Source organism: Natator depressus, chromosome 9 (genome assembly GCF_965152275.1).
Source record: "Natator depressus isolate rNatDep1 chromosome 9, rNatDep2.hap1, whole genome shotgun sequence".
In the NCBI taxonomy this organism is placed as follows: domain Eukaryota; kingdom Metazoa; phylum Chordata; order Testudines; family Cheloniidae; genus Natator; species Natator depressus.
The window spans coordinates 9,429,023-9,443,710 of NC_134242.1; the positions used below are offsets into that span (position 1 = coordinate 9,429,023).

A 14,688-nucleotide genomic window follows, 5' to 3' on the forward strand; every position below is an offset into this window, starting at 1 on the left:
GCCGTGGTGGCTTCCAGGCCTGTGCCATATGCGGAACTGGAATGGTTGTAGGGAAAAGAACCACCTGGTGACCCCTGCGTTCTTTTCTTTATTCTGCTGCATCCACTGGAGGGGTGCATGGTCCATCACAAGAGTAAATTGCCGGCCTAAGAGGTAATAATGCAGTGTCTCCATGGCCCATTTGACAGCAAGGCATTCTCTTTCGACTACTGAGTATTTCTGTTCTCTTGGGAGAAGCTTTCTGCTTAGGTAGAGGATCGGGTGTTTCTCTTTTCCCACCATTTGTGACAGAACAGCCCCCAACCCCACCTCAGAAGCATCTGTTTGTAAAATAAATTCCTTGTTAAAGTCTGGAGCTATGAGTATGGGGTCATTACAGAGGGCTGTCTGAAGGGCTGTGAACGCCCCCTCTGCAGAGTCAGTCCACTTCACCATTTCTTGACTTTGGGCCTTTACCAGGTCCGTTTGGGGACTTGCCCTAGTGGCAAAGTGGGGAATAAAACGTCGGTAATACTCTACTACGCCTAGGAACACGCAGACCTGCTTCTTCCAGGTTGGCCAGGGCCAGTTTTGAATTGCCTCTAGCTTATTCATTTGGGGCTTCACTATGCCCCTTCCTACAGTATACCCCAGGTACTTAGCCTCTGCTAGCCCTATGGTGCATTTAGCAGGATTAGCAGTGAGGCCAGCCCGTCTTAAGGTGCGCAGTACTGCCTCAACTTTCGCCAAGTGGGTTACCCAGTCTGGTGTATGGATGATGACATCATCTAGGTATGCAGCTGCGTAACTAATATGGGGGTGCAGCAGCTTATCCATGAGGCACTGGAATGTGGCCAGGGCCCCATGTAGCCCGAAAGGGAGGACAGTGTACTGGAATAGCCCCTCTGGGGTGGAGAATGCTGTCTTCTCCTTAGCTTCTTTGGTCAGGGGAATCTGCCAATACCCTTTTGTCAAATCCAGGGTAGTCAGGAACCGGGCACTATCCAGTCGGTCAACCAGTTTGTCGATGCGTGGTCTGGGGTATGCATCGAATTCGGATATTTCATTCAGTCGGCGAAAGTCAATACAGAATCTTGTGGTACCGTCAGGTTTGGGCACTAGTACAATTGGACTGGACCACTGGCTGTGAGATTCTTCAATGACCCCTAATTCTAACATCTTCTTCACTTTGGCCTTGATCTCTTCTCTTTTGGCTGCTGGGATTCAGTAGGGTCTCAATGTTCCTTTGGTTCCGGGGATCGTGCAGATATGGTGATAGGTCTCGGTCATCCACTCTGGTTTCGTAGAGAACATGTTTCGGTTGTGGTTGATCATGTCAGCTGCCTGGACCTTTTGGTTAGGCATCAAGTTGGGTGATATCCTCACTTGCTCGTGTAGGTTATCCACTTGGGGAAGGGCCTCCTGGGTGACTAAGCATGCCTCTCGGTCGTGCCAAGGTTTTAGAAGATTGATGTGGTAAATTTGCTCTGGTTTCCGGCGGCCTGGCTGCCACACCTTATAGTTCACTTCCCCCACGGCTTTAACCACTTCGTAGGGTCCCTGCCACTGGGCCAAAAGTTTACTATCTGCTGTGGGTACCAGTACCATCATCTGGTCGGAACTGTCAAACCTTTGCTTGGTGATTGTAATGGGTTTGTTGGGCCTCCTGTGCTTTCTCCAAATATTCCCGTACAATGGGCGTAACTTGGGCTATACGATCTCTCATCTGCAGTACATGCTCGACTATGTTCCTTCTGGGATTTGGTTCCTCTTCCCAGGCTTCTCTGGCTATATCCAATATGCCCTAGGGGTGGCGCCCGTATAGTAGTTCAAATGGAGAAAAGCCGATGGAGGCTTGCAGGACATCCCGGATGGCGAACATGAGGTAAGGCAGTAGTGTATCCCAATCTTTCCCATCCCGGCTTACCACTTTCCTAATCATGACCTTGAGGGTCCTATTGAACCTTTCCACAAGGCCATCGGTTTGCGGGTAGTATACAGACGTCTGTAGGGCTTGTATGTGAAGCAATGAACAGAGATCTTTCAGCAGCTTGGACACAAAAGGTGTCCCTTGATCGGTCAAGATCTTCTTGGGTAGTCCAACCCAGGCAAAGATCTGTACTAGCTCCTTAGCTATTGTCTTGGAAGCCGTGTTGCATAGGGGGCGGCTTCCGGGTTGCATAGTCCAGGACAACAAGTACATGTTGGTGGCCCTGAGCTGTCTTCTCTAGGGGCCCTACCAAATCCATGACTATTCGTTCAAAAGGTACCTCTATTATTGGAAGAGGTATCAAAGGGGCCCTCACGTGTGGGTGTGGGCTATGCAGCTGACACTCCAGACAGGAGGTGCAGTACCACTGGACATCTTCATGTACTCCTGCCCAGAAGACCCTCCGCAGGATCTGTGCCTGGGTTTTCTCTATCCCTAGGTGTCCTCCAAAAAGGTGACTGTAGGAGAGGCTCAGTATAGCTTTTTGATGTTTTTGTGGCGCCAGAAGTTGCTGTGTCTCTTGCTCCTGCATTTGCACAACCCGGTACAGGAGATCTTTCTTCACTATAAAGTAAGGTCCTGGTCCCCAGACCTTCCCATCCACAGGTATCCCATCGATCTCGGCCACCTCTCTCCTGGTGTTATCATACCTGGTGTCCTCCACCTGGGCCTGCCCAAAAGTCTCTCTTCCGGGTTTAACCTGCCCGAGGTCCCAGGGGCTGGCTCCTGCTTCTTCCAGTGACTCGCCGCCGTCACGGCTGGGGCCGGCCTCTGGCTCACCTTCCGCGGTGGAAGTTTCGCTTTCTGCTGCCTGTGTCCATCTGCCTACTAGGGCGTTCTTCTGGCCCTGGGTCAGGATCCAGGTTCCCAAGTCCTTTGCGGCCTTCCTCTCGTTTTTGGTCTTCCAGGTCTTTCTGGGAGCTGGGACAGATCCTGAGAAATCTCAGAAAACATTGGAGGTTGACATTCCCCCAGCGATGAGTTGCTGCCCTAAGGGTCCCCTCCTCCCTCTAGCCTCTCCGGGGGAAGTAAATTATCAAACCCTGGATAGTCCCTTCCAATGACTACAGAATTCGGGAGTTTAGGAACTACACCCACTGTGGGGTTCCCCTGAACCTCCATCCCCACCAGGATGGTGGGGTAATGGCTCACGGCCTCATGTATGCATGTCACTGCTATGCGTTTGGCCTGTAGCAGCTGGCTACTTTTTACCAGCTTACCCGATATGAGGGTGATAACACTCCCAGAGTCCACAGGCGCTGTAGTCTCCACCCCATTTATTCTCACAGGCCTGGTGTAGTTATGCAGGGCTAATGTGACCCCTGTGAGGTAGATAAGGAAGCACAGAACTTCCCAATCCCCCAAGTTACATTGTGTAAGCTCCTCGGTGCTGGGACACTGTGCTGCTATGTGTCCCCACTCCCCACATGCATAACATCTATAATTGCTTCTAGTCACTCCCCTATCACGTGGGTTAGGGGGTTTAGCCCCAGGGTTTCCCCCATTCAGGCCATTCCCTTCCTTCTGGGTTCCCAGCTGTTTTTCATCCCCCCTCTTCTTCCACCTAGAGCTCCCCGGAGGTTTGGCCACCCAATCTTCCAGGGTTGGGGTTTGGTGCTTGCTTCGTAAGGGGCCTTCCTTGGGTAGTCGGGTCAATTCCCTGGCTGTCATCTGTCTTTCTACCAGTGTGATCATTTCGTCGTAGGTGGACGGATCGTTCTGGCCTACCCATTTGCAGAGATCTGGCAACAGTCCCCGCATGTAATGGTCCATGACCAAAGTCTCCAAAATCTCCTTCTGGCTGCACGCCTTGGGCTCTAACCACTTCTGCGCGAGGTGTATGAGATCAAATAGCTGGGACCTCAGAAGTTTGTTCTCCTGGTATTTCCACTCATGGAACCTCTGGGCCCGTACTGCTGCTGTCACCCCTGATCATGCTAGGATCTCTGTCTTCAGCTGGGGATAGTCAGCAGCGTCCTTGGCAGGCAGATCAAAGTAGGCCTTCTGGGCCTCTCCGCACAAAAAGGGGCAAGAATGTTGGCCCACTGATCCTAGAGCCACGCCTCATGCTGAGCAATCCTTTTGAATGAGAGGAGATATGCCTCTACGTCATTTTCTGTCGTCATCTTTGGCAAACAACTAGTGGCCCTCAGGGTTCGCGTCCCATCAGACTCCTGGGCCTGGGTGGTGAGGATCTTCAGCTGGTCTACTACCTCTCGCAGGAGGGCGAGATCTTGGGTCGCCTGGCCCACTAATAATTGGTTGGTTTCCTGCATAGCCGCATAGATTCCTGTTGCATCATCACCTGAACCCTCCTGCTGGGCTGCCATGGCTTGTACCAGAGCTCTCACCACCTCCTCCATTGTGGTAAAAACAAAACAACCCCAAAACCCCAGTGCACTTTTTTTTAACCTCTTTCTTCCGCCACACTGTGAACAATTGATCCCACCCCTGATACCAGTTGTGACAAAGCTCTGACCTTGTCTCAGTGGGTCCTGCACTTCCAGGTGGATTACGCTAGCCTCAGAGGCTCACTGTGACCCTCCACGTAGCCCTTCTCTCTCTAGAGGCAAGGTCACAGCCTACTGAGCCATTTTCATCATAAGACAGCCAGGGAGGTGGAAAGAAGCAACCCTACCTCACGCAGTCTCTGTTGTCTCACAGTCTCTGTGATTAATCGGGGAGAGTGGGGGAGGGAGCCCGGGCCTGCCCTCTACTCTGGGTTCCAGCCCAGGGACCCTAATAGTAGCAGCTATTGGTAGCTGACTTTTTGAAACAGGACGAGTACAATTCCCTAGGCCACTTCCCCACAGCAGCCCCCAATTCCACTTCACCCTTACCTCAGGGCCTCCTTCATTGTGCCTGATAGTGTTTGTCCTGCCCAGTTTCTCCAGCAGCACAGCTTCCTCCTACAGCTCCTGACACACGCCTCTAGCTGACTAACTGGGAGGCTTTTAACTAGTTCCAGGCAGCCCTTCATTGACTTCAGGTGTCCCAATCAACCTAGCTGTCTCTGCTGCTTTCTAGAAGGATCTTAATTGGCCCCAGGTGTCTTGATTAACCTGGAGCAACTGCCATTTGGTTCCCATGGTAACAGGGATTTGTTTAGCCTGGGGCTAACATACCTGTTTCTCACTACTTTCCTGCAGTCATACTGCCTTGCCCCATCACAGTAGACAGAACGAAGCAACTGCATTTGCTCTCTATGGGCCATGGTCAATATGACCATAAGCAAGGGGATAATACAACTGCTGTGAAAGCAATAAATTAAAGTCTGGGAGAATCTGAACTGGGAAGATAAGTTCAAATATGACTATAAAAGCATGTTGTCATAATTAGATCACTACTGATAACAAATATTTATTATCTGAGATGTCAGTCATGCTAACTAGATGTGGCCCTTCTATTGTATTGAATTGTATTTTCAGGTTATAGTAATAGTTAGAACTAAAGTGAAATATAGTCCTTTCAACACTGAAATGAAAACAGGTCAAGATTAGAGGCAAGGCTGATCTGGAGCATATAATTCACAACCCTCACCCCTCTGCACAATTATTTTTTGGGGGGTAGCAGTGGGGTCAGAATCAGTCCCATATATCTGGATCCACTCCAATTGTTTTGGTTCGAGACTGGATCCAAAACCAAAAAGGTCTTATTTTCTGGATCCAGTTTGGATATATCCTATGATGGTGGACATTTTGAAAGATCAGATGTTCTGCCATTTTGGGCAAACAAACAAACATAAGAACAGTTTATGAGATTCCAGCACCAATTAATTTGAACCTTCCTCTAGGCTTGATTTAACCTAGAATCTGAATCTCAAATCCCATCTTTTGTATAATTTGGGTGCAGATTCTTATATATGGCTCCTCCAGATGGACTAAGTTAAAATAAACTTCTCAGCTAACTTAGTGAAGATCTTCACTCATAGACCACATGCTTTGCCTGGAACATGAATCATTTTGGACCTAAGGGTATCTGCTCTCCCAGTAATGGGGAAGCGATTTCTGTTCTGCAATTTCACCTAAACAAGAAGGGAAAACACTTCACCTACTTCCTGGATTTGTTGCACTTCAGGGAATATATAATTGGGCAGGACACTTATGACTTCTCTTAACTTGCCTTTGTTTTTACAGTGCCTGTCCTCTTCCCCCACCCCTACACACACACACACACACAGTTATACTCACAACCCTTTCATACTTCAGAAAGTACTTTTTTAAATTGCTTGTGTAGATTTAGGAGCTGAAGAGCTTTTTTTGTGCGCGTGGAGTGGGTGCACAAGTGGTGAGATTGTAGCAAACTCATAAGTTCTGCAAGAGGCACAATATAAACTTTCTGTAAATGTTACAAAGTCTGAAATCTCATCCCATGAGAAAAATTGTTGCTCCTTTGAATCTTTTTAGATATTTACTAAAAAGCAACATAACATTAGACTTTGAACCTTGTTTCTCTTGAAGGAGAGCTACTTTAGAGGCCTGATCCTTCCTTGGGATCCCTCTTTGGATCTCCCAGTGCACCACTTCCCTTTTTGAGTGTAGGCTGCCCAGTATAGACACATTGTTTGCACTCATTCCTCGGGACTTTGTCTCTCACAGACATTTCACCTGTTGCACTGGAGTTGTGCTGGACCTGCCCAGACCCAGTCTGTTAAGCAGTTAAAAAAAGGGGGGGGAAGAGGCAGATGGCAAGGGGTTGGGAATAGAGAGGCACTCTGCCAGGACCAAAGCTTCTGTAGTCTGTCTGCTGGACCCCAACACTGGCGGCTACATGGCTGACCATTAAGGTGTCCTGTCTGATCCTGCCATCCTCCTCCTAAAGTGAGCCCTGATCAGAGGTGGAGTGCTATGTTGATGAAATTAACCTTTTCTGTTGTCCTTGGCCAGCATGCCCCATCTAGGGATAATAAAATCCCTCTTCCCAGTGCACACTGTAGGCTGCCTATGGTACTGGTGAGACAATGGTGAGCGTGAGGTAATAGCTTTATTGCACCAACTTCCATTGGTGAGAGAGAAATGCTTTCGAGCCTCAGAGAGCTCTTCCTCAGGTCTGGGAAACTAAAGCCATGTCTACACTACCACTTATGTTGGCAAAACGTATGTCTCCCTGGGGTGTGACTATTCCACCCCCCTGAGTGACATAAATTATGCCAGCATAGGTGGTAGTGTGCACAGCACTATGTCGGCGGGAGCGCTCCTCCCACTGACATAGCTACTGCTGCTCATGGAGGTGGTTTTATTATGTCAACAGGAGAGCTCTCTCCTGTCAGCGTAGAGCAGCTACACGAGTGATCTTACAGTGGCGCAGCTGCATGGGTACAGCTGTGCTGCTGTAAACTCGCTAGTATGGACATGGCCTAATTCAAAGTGTCACTGCTAAATACAAGGTTTAGAATAAGTAGTTATGCTACTTACAGTACTGTTAACTATAGATGGGTTAGCATAAGTAGTTAGCACATATTTCAAGGGACCATTCAAGGTGACGTGGCCCATTAACACCCCTCCAGTCATAGGGAGGAAAGTAAGGGTGGGGGCGGGAGAAATCAGGTTGTGGGGGTTGTTAGTGGGTTACAGGTTGTTGTAATAAGCCATAAATCCAGTGTCTCTATTCAGTCCATGATTTTCAGTGTCTAGCAGAGTAATGAATTTACACTCCCAGGCTCGTCATTTGAACGTGTCGTGCAGGTTTCCTTTGAGGATGGGGACTGATAGGTCAGCTATAGAGTGATCACTTTGTGAGAAGTGTTCACCCACAGGTGAGATGGTGTTTTTGTCTTTTATCATTTTCCTGCATGAGTTCATTTGAGGGTGTAGTGATTGTCTGGTTTCATCCCCGAGGTTGTTATTGGGACATTTAGTGCACTGGATGAGGTACACCACATGTGGTGATAGGCATGTATAAGATCCATGGATCTTGGAAGGTGTGCTATGGGAGGGTGTTGATCATTGTAGCAGTGGAGATATGTCTGCAGGTGTTGCATCTGTTGTTCTGGCGTCTGTTGCATCTGGGTGTGGTGCTACTTTGCATTGGTGGGTCCTTGTCTGTGGGGAGCTTGCTTCTGAGGATGAGCTTGGAGAGGCTGGAGGGTTGTTTGAAGGCCAGAAAAGGAGGTTCAGGAAAGACTTTTTTCAGGATGGGTCCCCATCGACTATGGGTTGCAGTTGTTTGATGATACCCATATGGATTCTAGTGTGTGGTGGTAGGTGACAACTACGGGGCTGTACAGTCAGAGGGGAGGTTATTTCTGTGTTGAAGCAGGACAAGAGGTACCTGCCTGGGGCACCAGCCTCAGTGGCCTCCCCATCCACCTTCCAGACAAAGGCAGCTTGCAGAGGGAGGACCCTGGAAGTCCCGCACCCTCAGGATCCTTCCCCCAGAGCAGCCAGCAATAGCAACAACCAAGCGCACGAACTAAATCTGGGCTTTCCGGTCCCCACTGCCTTCCCAGTGGGTCCAAAGGGACCAGCTGGTGCAATGGAGCAAATGCCCTTCCCTCATTCTCTCCACACTAATAGGACTACACAAATAACCGCAGCTTTCAAAATGTTATGAGATGATTACTATGAAAATCTGTACCTTCTACAGATTGTTATGAGATGAATGCTATGAAAATCCATACCTTCTACAGATTCCTTCCCTCTTCCTTGATAAAAAGACCGGACCTACCTGAAAAATACCTTTATTCTTTTCTTGTTTCCCCTCGCATTACTTATTCAGCTAAACCCATCGCCTCCCTAGAAAAAGGCTGCAATGAGGATCAAAATCCCAGATCTTTAGCACCCAGCAAACCCGTGGTGCTGAGAGTTTGTCCTGTGACTATTTTAATGGTGTTTATTTGCTCCCCATTGCGTCACGCTTCAGAATGAAATGTCCCAATGTGCCAAGCTGCATAACTCTCCAGTTAGCAACAATATAACAGACTAGGGTATTGTTATAAAAGGATTCTTTAACAGGAGTTGTTCTACAGAACGGCAGCTCTGTTTCTTGCATTATAAATGGGGTGACAGGAGGAATCAAAAAATATCAGACTTCTTATTACAAAACCAGAGGGATACTGTAGATATCAACAGGTTATAAGCAATGAAGGTTACTAGTCTAATGACCTGTTTACTCCTTTGCAGCATTTTTATCCTGCTATGCTGATGTGGGGAATTACGAGATGGAGCTCAAATCAACCCCACAATCTACTTTGTTCCTACAGAGAACTACTTCTGCTCAGTCAGTTTCCCCATATCAGATAACTTCTTCCAGCCATGCAGTCACCACACTTTTCTCCAGCAGGACAAGTAATATTATAACTACCCCATTAAGCCAAAGAACATCTGTAGTCACTGCCACCCAAACAACAAACCATAATCCAGTAACAACAGCATCGGCCCCTAACATGACAACGCAAGCAAGAGAAAACAGCACCCAGCTGACCAGCAAGGTGACCCATCTAATATTAACAACTACAGTAGCAGGTAAGAAAACAACTGCAAAGCCCCCACTGCCGACCAATGAAACTACAACCCATGTAAGAGTAACAACTACAGGACAAACATCTAACAAGACAACCATCCAGAGAACTGAGAAAACCACACTGCCAGCCAACCAAACAACCCACTCAAGGGTAGCAACTACAGCTGCAGCTAAGAAGACAACTGCAAAGCCCACATCACCAACCAATCAAACTACAGCCCTAGCAGTAACAACGACAGCAACAAGCAAGAAGACAGCTGTAAAGACCACCACGCAGCCAACTAAACAAACAACTCATACAGCAGCAAAAACCACAGCCAGAACCAACATGACAACCATTCATCCAGGGAATCAAACAACCAGACCCGCTACGACAGCCACTGTGGGGCCCACCCTTGCACCTAATACATCATCACCCACTACTGGAGCCTACAATGTTTCCAATGGAAGTGTGAACTGCATTAAAGCATCAATGGGATTGGAGCTGATTGTTCAAAATTCTAAGACGGTGAGATGCAATATTCATTAGCATTAAAGAGATACATGATCTGAGGCTTGTACCAATCTTTCTTCATTAGTTTGAGTTTATCCTGCCTCCTTCAAAGCAATTCCCATCAATTATCACATGCCGCAAAATTAGACATCAGTGTAAGAAGTGTACCTGTTTCCCAGAATTGTGAGTGAGTTACAATCTGAGTTGTTTTAAAAAGATGCTTAAACTGGAGAGTCATAAGAGAGATGAGAAATTATCAATTAGTGTTTCAAAGATGGAAGTCTTTGATTTGGGCTCTTTGATATTGTAGAATCATAGGAATTGCCAGGAGGATCAGACCAATGGTTCAGGCAGTGACCAGTGCCATATGCTTCAGAAGAAGATGCAAGAAACCCCATACTAGTTGGTTACAGAATAACCTGCCCATATGGAAAAGGTTGTCCTAATTTCCATTAGGTAGAGGTTTGGATTATACCATGAAGCATTGGAATTTATATCCTTTCCAAAGCAAATGGTTTCTTGTTTTGTGTTTTTAATCCTTACTATTATAAACCTGGATGTTTTCATTTTGATTCTAAATGTTGTTTAAATGTGATGACTGCTAAGTGCAGATGAAAGTATATGTTACTCACTATGGTCCAAAGCTAAGCATAGCGCCTCACACCACTAAAGGACCTTGTTTCTAACCTGCAGACCTATTCTGCTCCAGGATATCTCCTTACCAGATGGCGATGCATTGTTTTATTATGTGAGAAAGGTCGACAGAGGGTTAGATTGAAGTGTTCTCAGCCTTAAAGGGACCCAAATCAGATTAGAGTTCAGGTCTGCAGAAATGATGTTAGGGACACGCAGCGCAATCTGCAGTGCTAAGTCCCTGGAAGTACGAGATCAGACTGGATAATGCAGCCCAAGGTCTCTTGCATAGTAGTCAACCACAAGGCTATTGATCCAGACTCATCGATTCGATTTCAGAAAGCTCTTAAGTGTCTGTGTATTTCTTTTTTTTGTTTGTTTTGTCTCTAACTGAGCTACACTGGAATTTTTTTTTTTTTGTCTCCACAGCAGAAGAAGGGATACTTCAATATTGATCCCAGCATCACACAAACATCTGGAAGCTGTGGAAATCTGCAATCAAATCTGAACTTAACTTTTAACGGAGGCTTTATAAGCTTCACCTTTGTAAAGGTAATTGTTGCACTCTAATTTTTTACAGCAAGGCAGAGGTCAGAGCTGGGGAATTGGGATTCAATTCCTCAGTTCTGTAGCCAGCACACTCAATGACTCATTGCATGATCATGGGCAAGTCATTTCATCTCCCTGTTCCTCATTTTCTCCAGCTGCAAAGACTTCACAGGGTGTTCTGATGCTCAATAAATTATTGTCAGTAAAGTGCTCTGAGATCCTCTGGTTGAAGGCACTAGAGAAGGGCGAAGTATTGATATTACAACAGGGTATCACTCAAAACCTGGATGTGGATTTCACACAGCTCAAAATATGGGGCTTTTTATACATGAATTTTTGGTTTGGCCCATTATAAAGAGAGGAGACATTTGCAAGAGATTTCCTCCACCACCAAACTTCAGAGGTGTTTGGGTCCGGGGTTTAGTTTGGGGCCATCTCTATTCCAAACATCTATGTAGAATACAGTATGGCATGTTAGTGACCATGTTATTCTGAATAAATACATCTGTGTGCATGTTAGGAATCTGGCACTGGGCCCTCAATTAAAGAGACAAGGGACTCTGGTTTATGTGGGACACCCATGCCTAGGGTTTTGGTGTGCAGAGGGAATAGATTCTATGATGGCTAACAGGGATTGTGCCGTGACACCAGAAGTGCTACAAAGAGAAGTTTGTACTATGAATGCAATGGACAAGGCAGTCGACAAAAGGTCTTTAAAATGGAAAAGAGACTGTAATAAAACTGAAACATCATCAACTGCCTCTGTGATTTAATTTCACAAACCCACAAGATTGTTACATGAAGAGGGGCCCAAATCTGAACACACCTGAACTTTGGAAACATTTGGGTTTGGGTCTGAGCTTCATAGCTGATCCTTACCTATTAAATGGGTAAAACCAAAACCTTGATTTTGGTTCAATCAGTCTTCCAGGACAGAATATCTCTGTCCTCCACACTGGTCAGGGAAATCATCGTAGGCCCCCGTTAGCAACAGCTGTGTTAGGGAACATGCAAGTGGTTAATCCATCCAACATTCACAATTAACCTTTGGACAAAGGGCCAGATCCTCAACTGGTGTAAATTGGCATAGGTCTGTTGGAGACATTGGAGTGAGCAATGCCAGTTTATACTATCTACGGGTCCTGCCCAAAGTTGTTAATATTTGGCTAATGTGACGATATTAGATTCTGGTGAATAACCATCTCCCTTGGTTGACTGGAGACAGATTTCTAAAACTGCAGAGGAAAGAGGAATAAATGTGAGGCAAAGGAAAATATACAAAGTAAATGTTTGAAAATAAAGGATCGGTTAATATTTTAAGTGCTTGTTTTGGATGTGTTCTCCTTGCACTCAGAGAGCTGCATTCCTACCCTGCAAGGATCCTTAGACCAAGTCCTGTGATTCAAGTACATATAAGCGTCAGCTGGAGCAGCAGCACTAAGGATACTGATATGAAACCTTGGGAGTAGTGCATGCTCTCACCCTCAGAACAATGAGATTAATGGCACAGCATTGCACAATCTATCCTTCACTTAAAGATAAGCTTTCACAAGGGTGTCAGGGCTTTGAAATATGAGCTGTTCAGAACTCAGTTTGCTACAGTTTCAGTCTGGTACAGTCAACCTTCAGACTCTCAAGGACTGATTCTGGTCACAGGCAAACTGGTTTTATGCTAGGGTGATCAGATGTCCCGATTTTATTGGGACAGTCCTGATTTTGGGGTCTTTTTCTTATATAGGCTCCTATTACCCCCCACCCCATCCCGATTTTTCACACTTGCTGTTTGGTCACCCTATTTTATGCTTGTATAGCTCCAGTCACTCCTGATTTGCATCAGTGTGTAACCGAGAGCAGAATCAAACCCTCAAGTCACATGTCTGCAGTGCTGAAATGTGATGACAGATAAATGAGTAGCTGCTTCTATGAACCCACATGCAGGTGTCCTTGCACAGGGTTTGAAAACAGGAAGGCCTGTAATGTACCAACCATATGCTCAGTAAGAACAGATGTTTTATTCCTCAGAGTAGAATTGGTCCCATGTCTGGACAGAATGCAAGGTTGCTAATGGAGATGGCAACTTATTTGTGATATGGACACTTGTCTGTCAGGAACTTCACTGACAACTGCTTCTCACTGGAGTATAGTGATTAGAGTGGGACACTAGGAGTCAACATTCCTAGGTTTGCTGTGTGATCTTGTGCAAATCATTAGCCCTCTTATACCTTGGTTTAACCATCTGTAAAATAGGCATTCTAATATTTCCCTCACAAAGGTGTTATGAGGTGTAAATGGCATTTGTAAAGGGCTTGAAATCTTCAGTGCTATAGAAAGAGCAATGGTATAATTTTTCCTCTTTTTCTGACTATGGAGTTTCACACATTTTCTATTATTGTTGTTGAAACCTGTGAGCCTTAAGACTCTCCTTACTTCGAGAAGGAAAAGCACAAGAGGAGAATAGTTGCCAGCTGGCAATTATCCAGCAGTCTAACCCTCCAGTCCTTCCATACAGAGCTGTAGCTGAAGCCACTAGTAATTCAGCCTCGCAGCAGGGCTGCAAGAGGAGGTCCAAATTCTAAACCTGAAACTTGTATTTCTATCATTTAAAATATTGCTCCTTGGGAATAGCCTCATAAGATACAACTCTCATTTCCGTGAGGGTTCCAGGGCAGAGCAATCAATCACACTCCACCAGGCTTTAGTGCAATACCCATGCAGGATGGACAGCTGAAAATACCACAGTCAGCTGTCACGATATCAGGTATTTTCCACTCCACAAAGCTGCAAGCCTGTGAAATCAAGCTGGCCTTGTGGGAGGTGTGAGCAATTACAGAAGTTACAGAAAGGAACATTCCTGTTACAGTTTCCTCTCTTGTTTTGCGATGTGCTTCTACCTGAAATTGTTGTTACACTGAATGGAAGGTAAGCAAAACCCAAACTGGAAAAAGGAGATCTCTACTCACAGTAGAAATGCACAAATTGTTGCAGACATCTTCCTGGCCCAAGCACCTTGAATCCAGGAGCTGCTGCCGTGAGACTGATTTAAAGCCACCATTCAGCTCTGTGTAAGTCATACATAAATTCAACTAGAGACAGCAGTGTGGAGATTCTCCCTCCAAGTATAAAAGCAGAACCTGGGTAGAAAAATAAAAGGTCTCATCGTGTGCCTATTAACTTGTGTAATAGAAAAACTTGCTGAACCCTCACCTACATGCGATTACCACAAATGACAGGGGAATGTGTAGACACAAGGTGAGTGAGGTAATATCTTTTATTGGACCAACTTCTGTTGGTGGGAGAGACGAGCTTTGGTGCTTACACAGCTCTTCTTCAGGCCAGCTCTGTGTAAGCTCTAAAGCTTGTCTCTCTTACCAACGAAAGTTGGTCCAATAAAAAATATTACCTCACCTATCTTGTCTCTAATATCCTGAGCCCAACACAGTTACAACAACACTGCATATGAAAATATATGGCTTATACTCACATACAACACCTGCAAATCACACCCACATGATCCACTTAAACTGAACTGAGCATTAGCTGCAGTGTATATGGCAGGGTGCTTGTACCAGACTTCGGCACCAGA

The 14,688-nt window shown here is 46.1% G+C and overlaps 1 protein-coding gene across 1 annotated transcript in view; it reads left to right on the top strand.

Moving 5' to 3' along the window:
• The window catches only part of LAMP3 (lysosomal associated membrane protein 3), a 31,603-nt gene that overhangs the window by 4,940 nt on the left and 11,975 nt on the right, over positions 1-14,688 (top strand). Inside the window, exons 2-3 of the mRNA XM_074963506.1 lie at positions 9,091-9,938; positions 10,986-11,108. Of these exons, the coding sequence (XP_074819607.1) occupies positions 9,091-9,938; positions 10,986-11,108 (971 nt within the window). The remainder of the gene's footprint in view (positions 1-9,090; positions 9,939-10,985; positions 11,109-14,688) is intronic.